General features: G+C 44.9%; 1 protein-coding gene across 2 annotated transcripts in view; it reads right to left on the bottom strand.

Moving 5' to 3' along the window:
* The window catches only part of chsy1 (chondroitin sulfate synthase 1), a 53,649-nt gene extending 37,482 nt beyond the window's left edge, over positions 1–16,167 (bottom strand). The window contains exons 1-3 of one of the 2 annotated variants that reach the window (XM_076090905.1): positions 15,871–16,167; positions 15,425–15,777; positions 10,486–10,981 (exon numbers count right to left, since the gene is read on the bottom strand). In XM_076090905.1, the coding sequence (XP_075947020.1) occupies positions 10,486–10,981; positions 15,425–15,735 (807 nt within the window). In that variant the 5' untranslated portion in view covers positions 15,736–15,777; positions 15,871–16,167. The remainder of the gene's footprint in view (positions 1–10,485; positions 10,982–15,424; positions 15,778–15,870) is intronic. The other variant, XM_076090906.1, reaches the window with a different exon arrangement.

The following is a 16,167-nucleotide window of genomic DNA, read 5'->3' as shown; positions in this document are numbered from 1 at the left end:
GCATGAGGGACGCGTGCCAGAAAACGACGTAATCACGGCTGGTCATGCACCTCTGAATTTATGTAACTTTGGACCAATCACATGTCGGCCGCATTAAATAGAAACGCTTTCGCTGATTGGCTGCTATCAAAACCATACAAATAGTCGTGTTTTAGTGAATACTTTTTTCTTGATCTGGGCACATAAAGGATCGTTTGACTGGAGAACTTTAGATACTACATCTTCCCACATCACTGCTCCACAAAGAACACTTTCAAACCATGTTTCTCCTCAGCTGAATGCTCACTATCTCAACACAAATGGATGGATAGAAATCCAAAAACAACCAAAAAGCAAAAGCAAACACTTTAAGTAAAGCTAAAATGACAGAACAATAAAATACATAAAAAACATATTTAACAAACAAGAGCGGGCTGCTCATCTGACAGGAAAACAGTTTGATAATCTGAGGTCAGCAGGAACCAGCTGTTCTAGTGTACATCTGGATGCCAACATGAAAATCATTCAATTACACAGGAAATGAACAGATCATCAGCTTAAAGGCATTCAAATCATTGATCCGTATATACTGCTTTATTTTGGAAATCCGACTTTCTTTGAATATGAAAAGAAGAACAGACTCTGTAGACTGACCCTGAACCAGGTTCTGGGCCAAGGCTGACTGCAGAGAGGCTGGCCCTCCTCCTGGGCTGCTGGCCAGGCTTTTAAAAAGCCCATTTACCAGAATGCCTTGATCAACCCACTTCTGGGATGAACTTGGAGATGTTGTGATGAGCAAATCCCAGACCACACCAGGCCTTCACGTCCCTGCAGGATGTCCACAGTATCAGAATCACCTGGATCACACTTTACCATTATTACTACTTTTGGAATGAAGCTAAGGACTGCCCAGTGTCGGTACTTTGTGTCTTAACATTGCCCGTTTTTATCTCTTTACATTCTCTGTAATTCTCCCAACAGTGAGTGCTCACCCTGGGGTTTAATTCTAGCCAGGACTTTGTCAGAGTAGAAAAAAGGGGGAGAAAGAAAAAGAAAAAGTCAGGAGGAGGAGGAGTCCAGCAGCATGACTAAGGCCTCTGGTGGCAGAGCTTTAGAGTGCCAGTAAAAGCCAGCAGCTTTGGCCAAGCAGACAGGATTCTGGGTACGAGAGAGACAAGAGAGGGAGGAAGCAGAAAGTCAAACTGGAAGAGCACAAAGTCTGAGGGACAAGAGGGCGGAGCTGTTTCCATACGACTGCAAAAGTTTTATTTCACATTTCATAGACAGGCTGAATGCGTCTCCTCACGACGGAGCCGGGCACAAAGACACAGGCTGTCTCTCGACAGTGCAGAGCTACAAGCATGACAAAGGCAACATTAGCATTCCCTGTGTGTCATCAGATATAATTTAATACGTTTATGAATATTACATTTACCATGTCTCACGGTCCTACCTGTGTTACCCAACAACTAACCAGCAACAAACACAGAAACACACCAATGACTGCAATAGATGGACCACATGCACGACTGCCTTTCTGTACTTCTTTGTTGGGAATGTAATGGATTACTTGATAGTCCAAAGACCTGAGGTTGTGGGAGACCAACTGGACTATACATTGTCTTCATTGTCCAGTTAACCAGTGTATACAAAGTAAAAACTGTGGCTTTGTGAATGGAGAAGAGAAAAGAAAAGAAATGTCTGCATTCTGCTTGAACAGTCCTGGCAGAGTTGGTAAGCATACAATTAGAGAGGAAAAAGAGGAAAGCAGGAGCATGAGTTGGCAGTGGGCTGGACACAGAGGAGGAGGAGCCTGGCTCTCACTGCAGTGACGGGGCCAGAGTGAACCTCAGCCTGGGAGGATGAGGGAGCTGGTCTGGAGCAAAGCTTTCCAAGAATCACACACAAACGGCCCCATGCAGGAACATGTGCTGATCCTGATCCGGAAACTCTCTTTCTCTTTTCTGTGAGGATGGCTAGTATGAGCGCCACATGTCGTACAAAGTCACATTCACCAAACTCTCTTCATTGGACAAACTTCTAACTGTACGTTTCAGCCTGATGACGTGTAAATGTGCGTTCAGGAGATGTGGTCATTGGCTCATAAGGCCTTTACACACAATGTGACGAATAAACACGAAAAAAGTTCTAAATACTCGCCTGTGAATATTTCACATCAAAACTATTCATATTGGCAAATTTGCAACCCTTTTTTAATAAAAGGTTGGAATACTACCAGGATGCTATTGACCCAGAGCAGCGTGTGTCTGAGGTCAACTCTTATAAAGCCTAAACTACTGTAAGCTATTTTATTGACTTCCCTTTAAGTAACCCACTGTATGTGCCTAGGGCTTTTATTGTGAAAGGATCTGGTCTGCACTGCCTTTGTCACAAGGAGTAAGAAAGAAATAGTTTGTCATGATTGGGACTGTGGAGCCTCCGTGTTGTTGGACACTACATGGACACACACACGTCTATTCCACCAAACAGCCTTTTTCCACGATGTGAAAGTTCTGCTGCGTAGAATCCACGTTCTGTGTGAAAGTACTAGTGACTAAAAGAACAGTTCTCCTTAATGCTCCTAAACTCACCATTAAGGACTACTGTTCTGCTCCATGTGTGGGAATTCACGTCCCGTTGTCCGAATCAGACAGGAAACAGCTTTAGTCCTGTCAGTAGTCATGGAGACCAGCGACAACTAGAACATATGAATAGTACAGCTGGTCCAGAGGATGATACTGGACAGACACCTGCAGACCCTGAGGAGGGACATTTTGCTGTGTCAAAATATACAAATAAAAATCTGGCAGCCATGATGATGAGGATACGGTCAACTAAATATCAACTCAGCAGGAAGTGTTTCTGACATCATGTTGTATCTCATGGTGTTGGGGTGAACGCCCGCACTGCTGCAGATGTAACACATGACCCTGTGGTTAGGTCAGAAAACACTGCTCCCCATGTCCCTGCTTTTCAGGGGTTGTTCCATAAAGAACATTGCCTCACTTCCATCACTGTATTACTTGTACCACTAGAGTGGAGAGGACAGTTGAGCTGGACTTTGGCAACATAAAGGATGCATACAGGGGGATCCAAAACCACCTCTAGGAGAACCAGATCCCAATGCTGTCCAACTTGACATGGAAGCATCCAAATATGGAACCATGAATCAGACCGTCTCGGATAGGGATGTCCTGGCCAAGTCTTTCTGAACATCATAGTCCTTTGATATTGGGTATCCCTGATAATGAGTTTATACTTCTACTCATATTTACCTAAATGTGAGTGACACATTGATATGACAGCTGTAGCCTTCTACTTTATCAAAGTCCTGGCTCAAAACTATGGAGTTGATAAGCACTCTGTTGGAGTTGTTGGGACTGAAAACACTCGGTCCACTCACGGTTGGTCAACTGTGTTAAAGAGTGATGCCTCTTTTAGCTCATAAACTATCTTTGGTACAGAGCTCAGCCATGAGGCCCTTCTAGTAAGGCTCAGATGACAGTGATCACTGACAGACCTCGCACTTTAATGATTCTGCAGCAAATGATCTGAGGTCAGTTTGAGGTTTATATTTAAATGACCCTAAATCTAAGCCACGAGTACTTAGAACAAGTTCGGAAAGGCCTTGATCAAAGATCCTAAAAAGGGTAATTTGTAGGAACCCTTTTAGGATCTCTGGAAGATTAGACCTGGAGAACTCGGTCTCCTTTGCGGTTCCTGAGCCACAGTTTAACAGAGCCTGTTCCATACAATATGGACTCTATATTCATGCTTACTTGGTACGGTGTGTGTCAGGCCTGATGGCCACCAGGATAAGGAATAGTGATTTACCTGGAGGAGCTTCATATCTGGACTGGACTACAGGAATAGACAGCTAGAGACTCCTGCACGCCAACAGGAAGTTAGCGTCACACTGGTCACACTGGGATTTTTCCAATTGGATTATAGTAAAAAAAATAGGCTCTGTGGCAAACAAAGGTGTATGATCCTTAAACGTTTTGTTCAGCAAGATCATTTCAGTAACGAATGCCACTTTAATACTTTTGAAACGTGAATGCAATCAGCAGAAGTAAAAAGCTAACGATACACCACGATCACATGAGCATGAGTCAGCACAACGAGGCTGTGAGGAGTAGTTGGTATGATGACGTTCAGTCGTCTCACTAAGACTTTTTGAAGACACGTAAAAGCTTCAAAATTGAGTGGAATATTTTCTGATGTAATTGTTAATTTGGAAAACAGAAACATTAAAATCTCTTCAGCTTGTGTTAACCACAGACATCTCACCAAAAACACATTCAAAAAACACTTCGACGAGGGAACCAGAAGTGCAAAAATGCTGACTCACGTCTGGGTTTTTGGACTCGTCGCTCTATACAGCTATAGAGGGTGTTAACTCCGTGTGCTTCATCATGCTGTGTTGTGATCCTCTTACACAAGCTCCTACCAGGCCGTCAGAGCACACGTCGTAAATAGAAGCCGTTTAGGCCGAACACCAAAGTGTTAAACGAGCCGTTCTTAATCAGGCAACAATCATTCCAGCTGCAGACACAGCATCGTGCCCGGACAGCCAGGCTCAACAGTAGGTCGCTCCATGCCGACCACCGCGGATCAAGTCTGAAAACTTTAGTCACATCTTCAGAATGCACAACTATTGAGGGAAAAGCAGCTATATTCATGAACAAAATCAATAAAAAGGAAGGAGGAATCAGAAACGGTTCAAACAACTGATGAAACAAAAGGTGTACTTCAGAATGGGCGGGTCAAATGTTCTCGGTGAGTTTGGGGCTCGAGGCTAAATAGTTCTTCCACTGAGAGATTTAAAAGCAGACCTCCGGGTCAGGACAGTTTAGTGGTGGTGATGGAAGTTTGTGTTCTCCTTTCATGAATGCTGTGCCTACTCTACCTTCATCCCATCATCTAGTCTCTGGACAGTTCGACTGTGATTGATGCTGTACTGATTACAACAGAACCTAAAGTTGCCATGCCGTTGCTGGTGCACACCAATCATAGACGGTCAAAAAGAAGAGGACGTAGTCGTCCTATTGGTCTGTGGTTTTGAAGCTTTGACTTCAGAGAGTGACGTAGAGACGCAGTATAAGGCTAGAGGCCTTTCTCTCTTGCATCATCTTCATGTAACTGCATTATTTTATGCACATTTCTCTTTTGTATTTGTCGTCTTTGAAATCCTCCACAATGTAAAGTTCTGTAGGAACAACAATACTGTGGAGTGCATGCACAATGTGAGTTTGTTCCAGTGTCACCACTGGAACAAATATTACTGTTCTGTACATTCGCAGCACTTCTCAGCTCTACGCGGTATATATATGCGTGTTTGAGTGCATACTGTGTGTACCACTGCTTCCTCCACTCTGCGTATCTAAGATTGAAGAGGAAGCAGCTCAGATCAGATATGAAGTCGTGTGCAGCTGGCTGTGAAAGAGAGCCCAATGTTATTGGTAACAATATGTACAAAGTGAGTTGAGATGGGAAGGGGGAACGCAGTAAATCCTGAAGAAAAGAGGCAGTACGGTGAGAGTACAATGGTGCTGTTGTTGGCAGGATGAATGTGCATGAAGCAGTGCAGAGTGAGAGGGTTTGGTAGGCCTGCAGGCCACTCAGGAGAAATTAGGATTAGGAGGTGGACTCTCAGCAGTGCAGCCTTGTGATTCCCATTATTAGCCGTGTTGGAGCTTGTTTGTGCACTGGCATGCAGGGTGCTGTTGGAATGGTCTCAGTGCTCCTGAAGAAAGCGGGTTACTGCTCACCTCAAAGACATTACTACCACACACACAGAGAGCAGGCCACAGGGTGATCAGATATCATAAATCATATTCCTGGTCATTTCAAGATTGAAGATCTAAGGATATATTTGTCACATACTCATATCTATCAATATGTGCAGTGAAATGCAGGGGTGTCAAACTCTAGAGCATGACCTAAAGGGTTAGTGTATAGTAATAATAATAATAATAATAATAATAATAGTAATAATACAAGCTTGTTAGTGCTTCCAATGTTTGGGTCAGAGCTGGATTGGAACATATTCTGCTTCCGTCAGGAAAAAACGTAATTCAAATGACTTTATTCTTCACATCTCATCCAACATCCACAGTGGGCGACTGTGGCTCAGTGGAGAGCCGGGTTGTCCTTCAATCAGAAGGTAGTCGCATGTCGATGTGTCCTTGGGCAAGACACTGTGAATGTTAGATAGTCCTGGTGGGCAGGTGGCAGCTTGCATGGTAGCCAGTGTATGCATGGGTGTGGATGGTGAATGGTGAAAAAGCTGATGTGAAAGCGCTTTGAGTGGTCGGAAAGACGAGAAAAGCGCTTTACAAGTAGAGTCCATTTACCATCTAAAATGTGTCTACAAATAAACCATTGGAACTAACCAGATCCTGTAATAAACGGGAAAGTCTGAGCTCCTGTGAAGTGAAGCCATGATGGACTCTGCTGGGACCAACAGTCACACGACAAATCTCTGTGAAACATGGACTGAACCGTTTACACAGAGCAGAGAGTAAGTAGAGCTTCTCATGAAACTACTTCATGTGGATATAGATTCCTTTAATAAATGATCACAGTAGCGCTTTTTTCTTTTTTATGATTTATGAAAACTGTGTTATACTGTATGAAAGACATGTTTGAGTTCTCTGTGCATTTCTACACTGCAGTGCTCTCCTACATGCATGTACTGTATATCCAACTCTCATGCGCTACAGAAAGGGTCCAGGTCTGACCTCGTCAGATTGCTGCTGGGACTTTAATGTGAACGTGACGCAGGTGTTTATGTCTGACCAGACCACTACTCCATAGAGTACCATGTGCCAAACACCAAACACCGTAGTTTAAAGAATGCCTGCCACAAGCATGCAGATGAAAAAATATAAACTATAACAAAGAGTTACATGTTAACTCAGGGGACGGGCCAAGGCTGTGCACCAGAAGAAGTGAAGTCCTGAGCAGTAATGAAGACTTGTACAGGTCCTGGACCTATCACATCTCCCAGAGAGTCCCCATCCTGCATACCAGTGGACTGCTGCTGCAGCCACACAGGCTGCGATTCAGGCTAATCCATTCCTGTGTTTGAGAATAGTGAGTGTAAACATGGTGGGGCCTACTTTTAGAACCATGCAAAGGCACTGCTGAGGAGAGACAGAGCTGAGGGTATACCAGACTCACTCATATCAGACGGTATCATCATCATCATCATAATAATACAGGCATAATAAAAAGCAGCACTCAGTGTTCAGAGACAGGAGGGGGAGGGTGTTGTCAGATCCGAGCATGCTGAGGCATCGCTCATGAGTGTGGGTGGCTGACTTCCTGTGTCTTTGTCTGGCATGAGCACGTCTGTCTGTCTGCTGACGAGGCATGGGACCATGTGAAAGTGTCATGTCATGATTATCCCGACCAAAATAATTGTGATTCACAATATTATCCCGATAATCATCGGAGTGCTGAGACTTAAAATGTGACTAGAACATCCTGGATTCACTCCACCTCACATTTAATTAGGAAGTTAGTTAGTTATTGGATCACATCTTTTTCAGTGAAGTCACTCAACTTGAACTTCATGTGACTGAACTTTTCTCAAACTTGTGTCCAGATTGTGCAGAGGCACAAAGTGATTTATTGTTAATGATGCCATTTGGTGCATTCTGGCCATGATCTTAAGCTATCGAGCTAAGGCACCAACTTCAAGCATGAAATGTATCAAACATTTTACCTTCAAGAATAATGACATTTCTCTCCTTACTGAAACCAAAAACTATATTTTATAACATAAATAACACAAATATCTGTAATTATTATGAATTCTAAAGGCAACCAGAATCTACATCTGTCGGTAAAATAAAGAAGTTCAATTTCTTGACACTTTGAAATGAACACATGTGACTGCACACGGACACTCTTTACTAATACTCCAGGAGTGAAGCGTCAAAGACAGACTGAAGTAGCGTCTTTGGTACACTACTGTCATAATAACAATAGGTATAATTTTAAACACTTCAGTATTACAATGTACCAACACTGAACAAACATTTTCCTGAAAGGCAACAGGTCACAGCGGTCTGAAACAAATACAAAAGCTTGAGACTCAAGTTGAGCACACGAAAAAGACGCCTTTCATCAGATCTGATTTAGGTACTTCATTCATTCCATTAGTGGCAGAGGGCTGTGGTTCATGTGAACATCGGCCATATGAGCAACAGGTCTCCGTCACATGTCCAGACCTGTCAGAGAACAGGCTGGTCGTTCACAGCTCTGTCCCAACATGGGGCTGACGTGGTTAGTGTGTGTGTAATGGCTCTTCTCATGGCCTACAGTGACAACACACACACGAGTGACAAGTCTCAACAGTGACTAAATGCTGCAGCGAGTGTGAAGCAGGAAGTGCTCTTCTTTTCTCTCACAGCCTCTACTTCACTCATTGAACGAACACATGCCAGGTGTTTTCCACCCTTGACTTATATGCAAATTGCTGCGAGTAGAATATTTGTTTGTGACTGCGTGTCTCAGCGGTGACTCATTTATGTGCAAGCAATCAAACCACTTGAAAGGCAACATACGTGAGATCTAAACTACACAACACTGTGTTGTGCAAACATCACACAACAGTGAAGGCAGGACTCAGTGAGTGTACCAGCCAATGGAATGCTATTCCAAAAGCCCAGGTCAAAGGTCAGCCCACAGGGCAGGATCATCACGCTTCATGAAACAAGGAGCAGTGCGACCTTACAGCGGTCATAATCAAATTACACAGAGATCAAATCACATGGCTTCTGATCTCTTATTGCACTTAAAAAGACACAAATCTATCCAGCGAGAAATCAACCGTTGAAACTAGAGATGCACCGACCCATCAGCTGATGGGCCGATCACTGTGTTATAGCCCATGTTTTACCAGGACAATTTACACACGTGTGCTGGATAATGGTTTTATGTCACGCATACAGCGGCACAGACAGTAAGGTCACAGGCAGTAAGGTCACAGGCAGTAAGGTCACAGGCAGCAAGGTCACAGGCAGTAAAGTCACAGGCAGTAAGGTCACAGGCAGTAAGGTCACAGGCAGTAAGGTCACAGGCAGCAAAGTCACAGGCAGCAAAGTCACAGGCAGTAAGGTCACAGGCAGTAAGGTCACAGGCAGTAAGGTCACAGGCAGTAAGGTCACAGGCAGCAAAGTCACAGGCAGCAAAGTCACAGGCAGCAAAGTCACAGGCAGTAAGGTCACAGGCAGTAAGGTCACAGGCAGTAAGGTCACAGGCAGTAAGGTCACAGGCAGCAAAGTCACAGGCAGTAAGGTCACAGGCAGTAAGGTCACAGGCAGTAAGGTCACAGGCAGCAAAGTCACAGGCAGTAAGGTCACAGGCAGCAAAGTCACAGGCAGCAAAGTCACAGGCAGCAAAGTCACAGGCAGTAAGGTCACAGGCAGTAAGGTCACAGGCAGCAAAGTCACAGGCAGTAAGGTCACAGGCAGTAAGGTCACAGGCAGTAAGGTCACAGGCAGCAAAGTCACAGGCAGTAAGGTCACAGGCAGTAAGGTCACAGGCAGTAAGGTCACAGGCAGCAAAGTCACAGGCAGCAAAGTCACAGGCAGCAAGGTCACAGGCAGTAAGGTCACAGGCAGTAAGGTCACAGACAGTAAGGTCACAGGCAGCAAAGTCACAGGCAGTAAGGTCACAGGCAGTAAGGTCACAGGCAGTAAGGTCACAGGCAGTAAGGTCACAGGCAGTAAGGTCACAGGCAGTAAGGTCACAGGCAGCAAGGTCACAGGCAGTAAGGTCACAGGCAGTAAGGTCACAGGCAGCAAAGTCACAGGCAGCAAAGTCACAGGCAGTAAGGTCACAGGCAGTAAAGTCACAGGCAGTAAGGTCACAGGCAGTAAGGTCACAGGCAGCAAAGTCACAGGCAGCAAAGTCACAGGCAGTAAGGTCACAGGCAGTAAGGTCACAGGCAGTAAGGTCACAGGCAGTAAGGTCACAGGCAGCAAAGTCACAGGCAGTAAGGTCACAGGCAGTAAGGTCACAGGCAGCAAAGTCACAGGCAGCAAAGTCACAGGCAGTAAAGTCACAGGCAGTAAAGTCACAGGCAGTAAAGTCACAGGCAGCAAAGTCACAGGCAGCAAAGTCACAGGCAGCAAAGTCACAGGCAGTAAGGTCACAGGCAGCAAAGTCACAGGCAGTAAGGTCACAGACAGTAAGGTCACAGGCAGTAAGGTCACAGGCAGTAAGGTCACAGGCAGTAAGGTCACAGGCAGTAAGGTCACAGGCAGTAAGGTCACAGGCAGTAAGGTCACAGGCAGTAAGGTCACAGGCAGTAAGGTCACAGGCAGCAAGGTCACAGACAGTAAAGACACAGACAGTAAAGACACAGACAGTAAAGACACTGTGCTGTCTGTGGTGTGCACAGTTTACAAATCCATGTCAGGGTCCTTAAGTCTTGAATTGAGCTAACGACATTAAAGAATATGATAAGGGAACAAAATGAAACCGTCTTACCTCATAGGACCAGACACACTGGACCCCGGCAAACCTCCTGACACACCGGCCCACCTCCACGTCCTCATGGGTGGTGTACATCTCCTGTAGACACTCTCTGATGTGGGGCACCATCCTCTTGAGGACCTCGCGGCTCATGATGACCCCTGGCCCCCCCATGCAGAAGTTCTCTCCGGGCTCCAGGGCCAGTTTCCCCAGCTCGTCCCGGGCCCCCATGCCCGTTTGGCCCAGGAAGACGGCCTCGCTACTGTTGAGGCTGCGCAGGAAGCCCTCCAGCTTCTCACTCTTGATGTAGACGTCGTCATCGGCCCTCATGAACCACTCGTACTTGTCCAGGTAATGGTCGTGCATGTACTTCAGCATCATGAAGGACTTTTTCTGCGGTGGGTACGAGTCATCCACATTCCTCAGGGCCACAATGGGAATAGGTATGGAGGTGTCAGAGCCCTCACTGGAGAAGAACTCCACGCGACCTGGAATGGTCTGTGCCCATGTCCTGTAACACACAAAGACAAACGGATGGAGTCAGAAAACACAAGGAGAATTATCTGTAACATGTAATAACAGGAAACACAGTCAAAAAGTATCTAGCATATTCATATCCACTCCATACTGTTTATTCTACATTACTATGTACTGTTCAGTCTGTATACTCTCTACATTACTCTGCACTTAATGCTCTGGCAGTTCTCGTTAGATACTAGACTGCCTTTGGTTGTCTCAGTTGCTGTACTCTGTACCAAGCGTTAAAGCTGAATACAGACGCAGACATGGGATGCTCTGTGGGTCAGTACTCACTACACTGGCTGTCTGTGTATGCAGATGTGGTCCACATGTGCAGCCGCTATTAAGTGCATAAAGGCTGCAACATGGTCTCACATTCTGGACACTGATATGATCAGCTGATGAAATTCATCATTTGTGTCTTTCTGAGGGTGGACAGCACAAATTAGGCTGAACAAATGTCCTCTTCATGAGTGTTTGATGTAAGGAATGTGTTAAAGCTGGAACATTCACATCCAGACAGCAATAAAGAAATAAATCGCTGATTACTGAAACTGATCCGGTATCTGTGGCTGTCCCAGGACTGCATCATCGCTTCATCAGCCCGAATGAAATGATTGGACGGACCACCTGCCCGTCTACCTGTGTGCACACAGCTACTAGCTTAGCAGCTGTGTGTACTACCTAATAGACATATTTGTTGTTTACGTTCACCATCAAAATTTTGGTGGGAGTGGCTTTGGCGATATAGGTCGTTTTATATCTAGATAAACATACATATATATACACATACATACATACGGTACATACATACATACATACATACATATATATATATATGAGATGATGTAGCATGTTTTCTGGTGGTTCAGTAAATACAATGTCTCTATGAAATAACCACATGGTTTCATATTTTCCTGTGTGAATGAAATACTTGACAAATGAAAAGAACTGACTATTTTCTTATTTAGTTAATAACTTTAAAGTGAATTAACAGTTTGTTGATCACATTGAACAGAGTGGTAATGTAAAGTCTGACGTTAAACAGAAACTCAATCTTCAAATGATATTCCCTCAACATATTTCTGGTTTTCTCAGTAATTTGTGTTAGAATGCGTTTGTTATTATCAATTTAGTCGATACTACTGTGTATCAAGATATCTTGATGTATGATTTCATCACAAGACGATAACTTATCATATTGAATTATTATGGCCCAGCGATACTTTGGAGGGAGGCCTAAAGACAATCAGACAGTGTTTGCCAGCTCTGTGTCGGCTCTACTAACAATACTCATGATTTACTCTGTGTTTGCTTCCAGTGGTTTGACAGAACGTCCACGACAATAACATTGTGACAAACCCCTAAAAATGTCTCGACAATGTCACTAAATAACAGCACTTCCACGACCTCCATTCATCACCACACACATGCCTGTGCACGTCATCACTGGTGGAGTAGACACTTCTCATTGATCACGTGTGTGCAAGCACTAAATGGACATTCAGCCAGCTCGCAGCACGCTCTCCTGACGCAGTCACAAATAGCTTGTGTAGCAGCGTACGTCAGCTAGTTCCAAACACAAGAGAAAAAAGCATCTCCACAGTGAGATCTCTTATCTACAAAGGCAGCACAAGTAAAGCATCTCCATTATATTAAATGTATCACCCAGTCTGTCTGTGGAGGAAATCAAATCAATGAATCAATACATGGGCCTACACACGTTGTGGATTTCTCCCTGTGGGGCGGACATGATAATGGCTCTGGTTCACTAAACCTGTGCCGTCAGTCAGCCTGGTGAAGGCCGGTCAGAGAGCTGCTGCCCACTCAAGTCCTCAGGAGCTGCTGAAGACGAGTCAGTGTGGACCGGATGACAGAGCGCCAACGTTGACCGACGTTGCTTGACCCCCGTCATGCGGTGCATTCAGTGCACCTGAGGCAGACAGTCCAGGTAGTGCTGTGTTTTAGATTCTAGAATATTCGTTGACAGCCCAAAAAACAACGCAGCCCCAGCTAAACCAGGCAGGGATGAGCCGACATACTCGTAGATACACCGCAGCAAACAACAGACTCCACTCACAAAGTCAAAGTCTTGCCGTAGATCAAGTGGGAGATGATCAAATATGTGGAAATAAACGTCGCTCTGTGAGGCACGTTTCTATCAGATCCCATTCACCTTCTTCACTACTGGAGGACAATAAAGCCAGTAAAAGCTGATGGACAGCAGGAGAGCACAGTGACATGTGTGACTGTCCCGTCAGGTCTCTTAAATACTTCCTATTAGACAGACGGTGTGTGAGCACCATGAGAAGATGCAGCAGAGCAGGAGGACTCTCACTGATGAAGCTAGGAGTCGGGCCTTTCCTTGCATGAATATAAATGATGGGAAATGTTTAGAGTCACGGTGGAGAAAAGCTGACGCTGTCCTTTAACATATACATGCCCCTAAGACTGATGTGTGGTGGCTCCTCTACTAAAGAAATCAGAATGAGTGACCTGAGGAGGACCACAGACATTCATCAACATGGGTCAGTACGTGGTCTCACGTTAAGAGGATAGAGTTAGTTAGTCAGCATCACACTGGTCCCTCAACAGAAAGCCAATGGGATTATTCCATTGAATTTTGGATTATTGCACAAAATAAACTCTGTGAAAAAGACGTTTTTGATACGTACATGTTTTGTTCAGCAAGATATTCTTCACAAACAAACACCACGTTTAGGACTTCTGAAGTGTGAATGCAATCAGCAGAAGTTAAAAGTATAACGTGTATTTTAAAAAAAAGGTAGACAGCTAATGCTAGGCTTTAGAGGAACTCCACCACGGTCACATGACTTCACATCTCCACCTTTAAGCTAAAGAAGGACTCGTGTTCTATAGTGAGGACGTGAAGTCGTCTCATTTAGACACTTGTTAGCAGACGCATAGAAGCTTCTACCTTTACCAGAGGGGCGTTTACTGACCTACTTTAGCGTAGAAGAAAACAGGTATTTAATCAAAAACACATTCAAATAACCCACTGACTTTGAGACAAGGGAACATGAAGTGCAAAAATGCTGACTCATCTGTGGATTTCATTCCTGCAGCGCTCTATTGCTCTCATTCACAATGATCACACATGTCTGCCATGTAGAAGCAGGGATACATCTCCTCTCAGCCTACATGATGATTCAAGCAAAAGCCTAAAATAATAAGCATTCATTCCAACTGTTTTTGAGAGGAAATTGAAAGAAGAACTGTTTTAACAGAATATACAGCTCATCTGTGTCTGCTGCTGATGGACTGGTCATTGACAGCACAGTGCAGATGGGTCCTTATTGAACCTAGAAACCCAGGAGGCTTCACAAGACAACAATCCTCTCTCATAATCTATTTTAGAGATCTGCTTGTCTAAGTTGCACTTTCATTTGTTTTTGAGGACAACTCTTATTTGTGGGTCTTGAACATAGCAGGAGTCAGCAATGACTACATGAGAGTCACGAGCTTCTGTCTGAGGTCCCAGGAGATGTTCAGTGGAAACACCAGGCCCCCACTACAGAAACAAAGCAGGTCCTCAGTGGGACTCTGTGGAGCAGTGAGGTCACAGCTCTGATGGGATTCCATCAGGTGGCTGATGATGTCAGAAGGTTTGAGTAACCCTGGGAGGCATGAAGCCCTGGACCTTATGTGCAAAGTCAAGTGAGCCTGACCTAGTCACTTGGGAGACGAACAATCAATTCAAGTCATTTGTAAAGAAAGACGTCCAACATTCTGACTGAACACATTTGGGATTCTGGGCTGATAAAACAAGATATTTGCAGGCGTCACCTCGGGCTGTGGGAGGTTGTGATTGTGTCATTTCTCTATTTTCTGATATTTTATAGGCTAAATGATTAATCGATTAACTGGAGAAATAATCAACAGACTGATTGGCAATGCAAGTTGTAGTTCTAACCCAAAGTTTACAAAGACGTTTGGAGAAATGTGTCGAAAAGGATGAAGCAGACATGTAGAATATTTCCATTTGATGGAAAAAACCCACAATGCTCAGTGTTTACATCGTGTTGCTTCAATGAAGAGGCACAATAGGATCCTCAATACTTCTGGTGCTGACAGAGTGGACTTTGATAAGCTAACCTTAAAGCGACTTAAAGGTAAAGAGGCAGCAGTTAGAAGTGTTCTATCATTTCAGACCAATCACGCAGCACTAGCTGTAACTGTTACATGTTTTCTTGTGAATTCCCTTAAAACGACAGAAACGGAGCTGGGCCCGACTAATGACAACAGCTGGAGATGGTAGAAATAAGGGCTGCTAGCTACCTAATAAATACACAGTATGAAGCGGCTGTGAACCGAACCCTCGGTCCACGTCCTCTCCGGTCTGCGGACACAGAGAGCAGACTGTTGGGACCGTTACCGCTACGCTCATTGTGGGTAAATGAGACACGTCACGTACCTGTGAGCCGCCACCGCTCGGCTGTTCAGGTATTTCTGTGCAGTCATGACACCAACGAACAGGAAAGTATTGGACCTGGGTCCAGGTTTCTCGGTCGCCGGTGACCCGTTATCTTGCAGTGGCCATAGTAACCCGTTGTATTCCGCTCTGTGACCCCCGTTCAACCCACAGCCGGACGGGTTTGCCTTTCGCTTGTGTCCCGCTTTCTTCAGCTCCGTCGCCCTGGGTAGGATGAGTCTGGACGCCAGCGTGAACCCGACCACCAGTCCCAGCAGAACACTAAACCATGCTCTTCGGCTTCGACCTGCCATTCCCCAAAACTTCACCAGCTCACTGTGAATCCTCGCTGTATCCTAACAAAACAGCAAAACGACAACCAAAATATAAAAAAATTAAATTAAAAGAAGAAAAAAGAGAAGGGTAGGGCTCCTCTGTTGCTCACGCACACTCTCTCATAGTAGAAAAGCCCTTTTCTTTCAGTTGCCTACGTAGCATCACAGCGGTCTCCTTGAAGCGGCCACCTGAACCCTTCTCTGCCGCTGCTTCCTCTGCTCATCCAGCTGTCGGTCCTTAGCAACCATCGGCAAACTTCAACGCCGATCGACAAATGCAGCAGTTTTTTTCTTCGCCTTGAATAGCGGCCCCATTATCACCATTATCTTGCCATTGGAAGAATGTCGGACTGTCGAGATCGCTGATTGCGAAGGAGGGGGTTTAACCAAGCAGTGGTTTGACCCAACGGC

Source organism: Anarhichas minor, unplaced genomic scaffold, assembly GCF_050575085.1.
Source record: "Anarhichas minor isolate MPS153535 unplaced genomic scaffold, ASM5057508v1 ptg000013l, whole genome shotgun sequence".
Lineage (NCBI taxonomy): Eukaryota > Metazoa > Chordata > Actinopteri > Perciformes > Anarhichadidae > Anarhichas > Anarhichas minor.
Note: the sequence above shows the minus strand (reverse complement) of the source record. Positions and strands in the feature narration are given on the sequence as shown.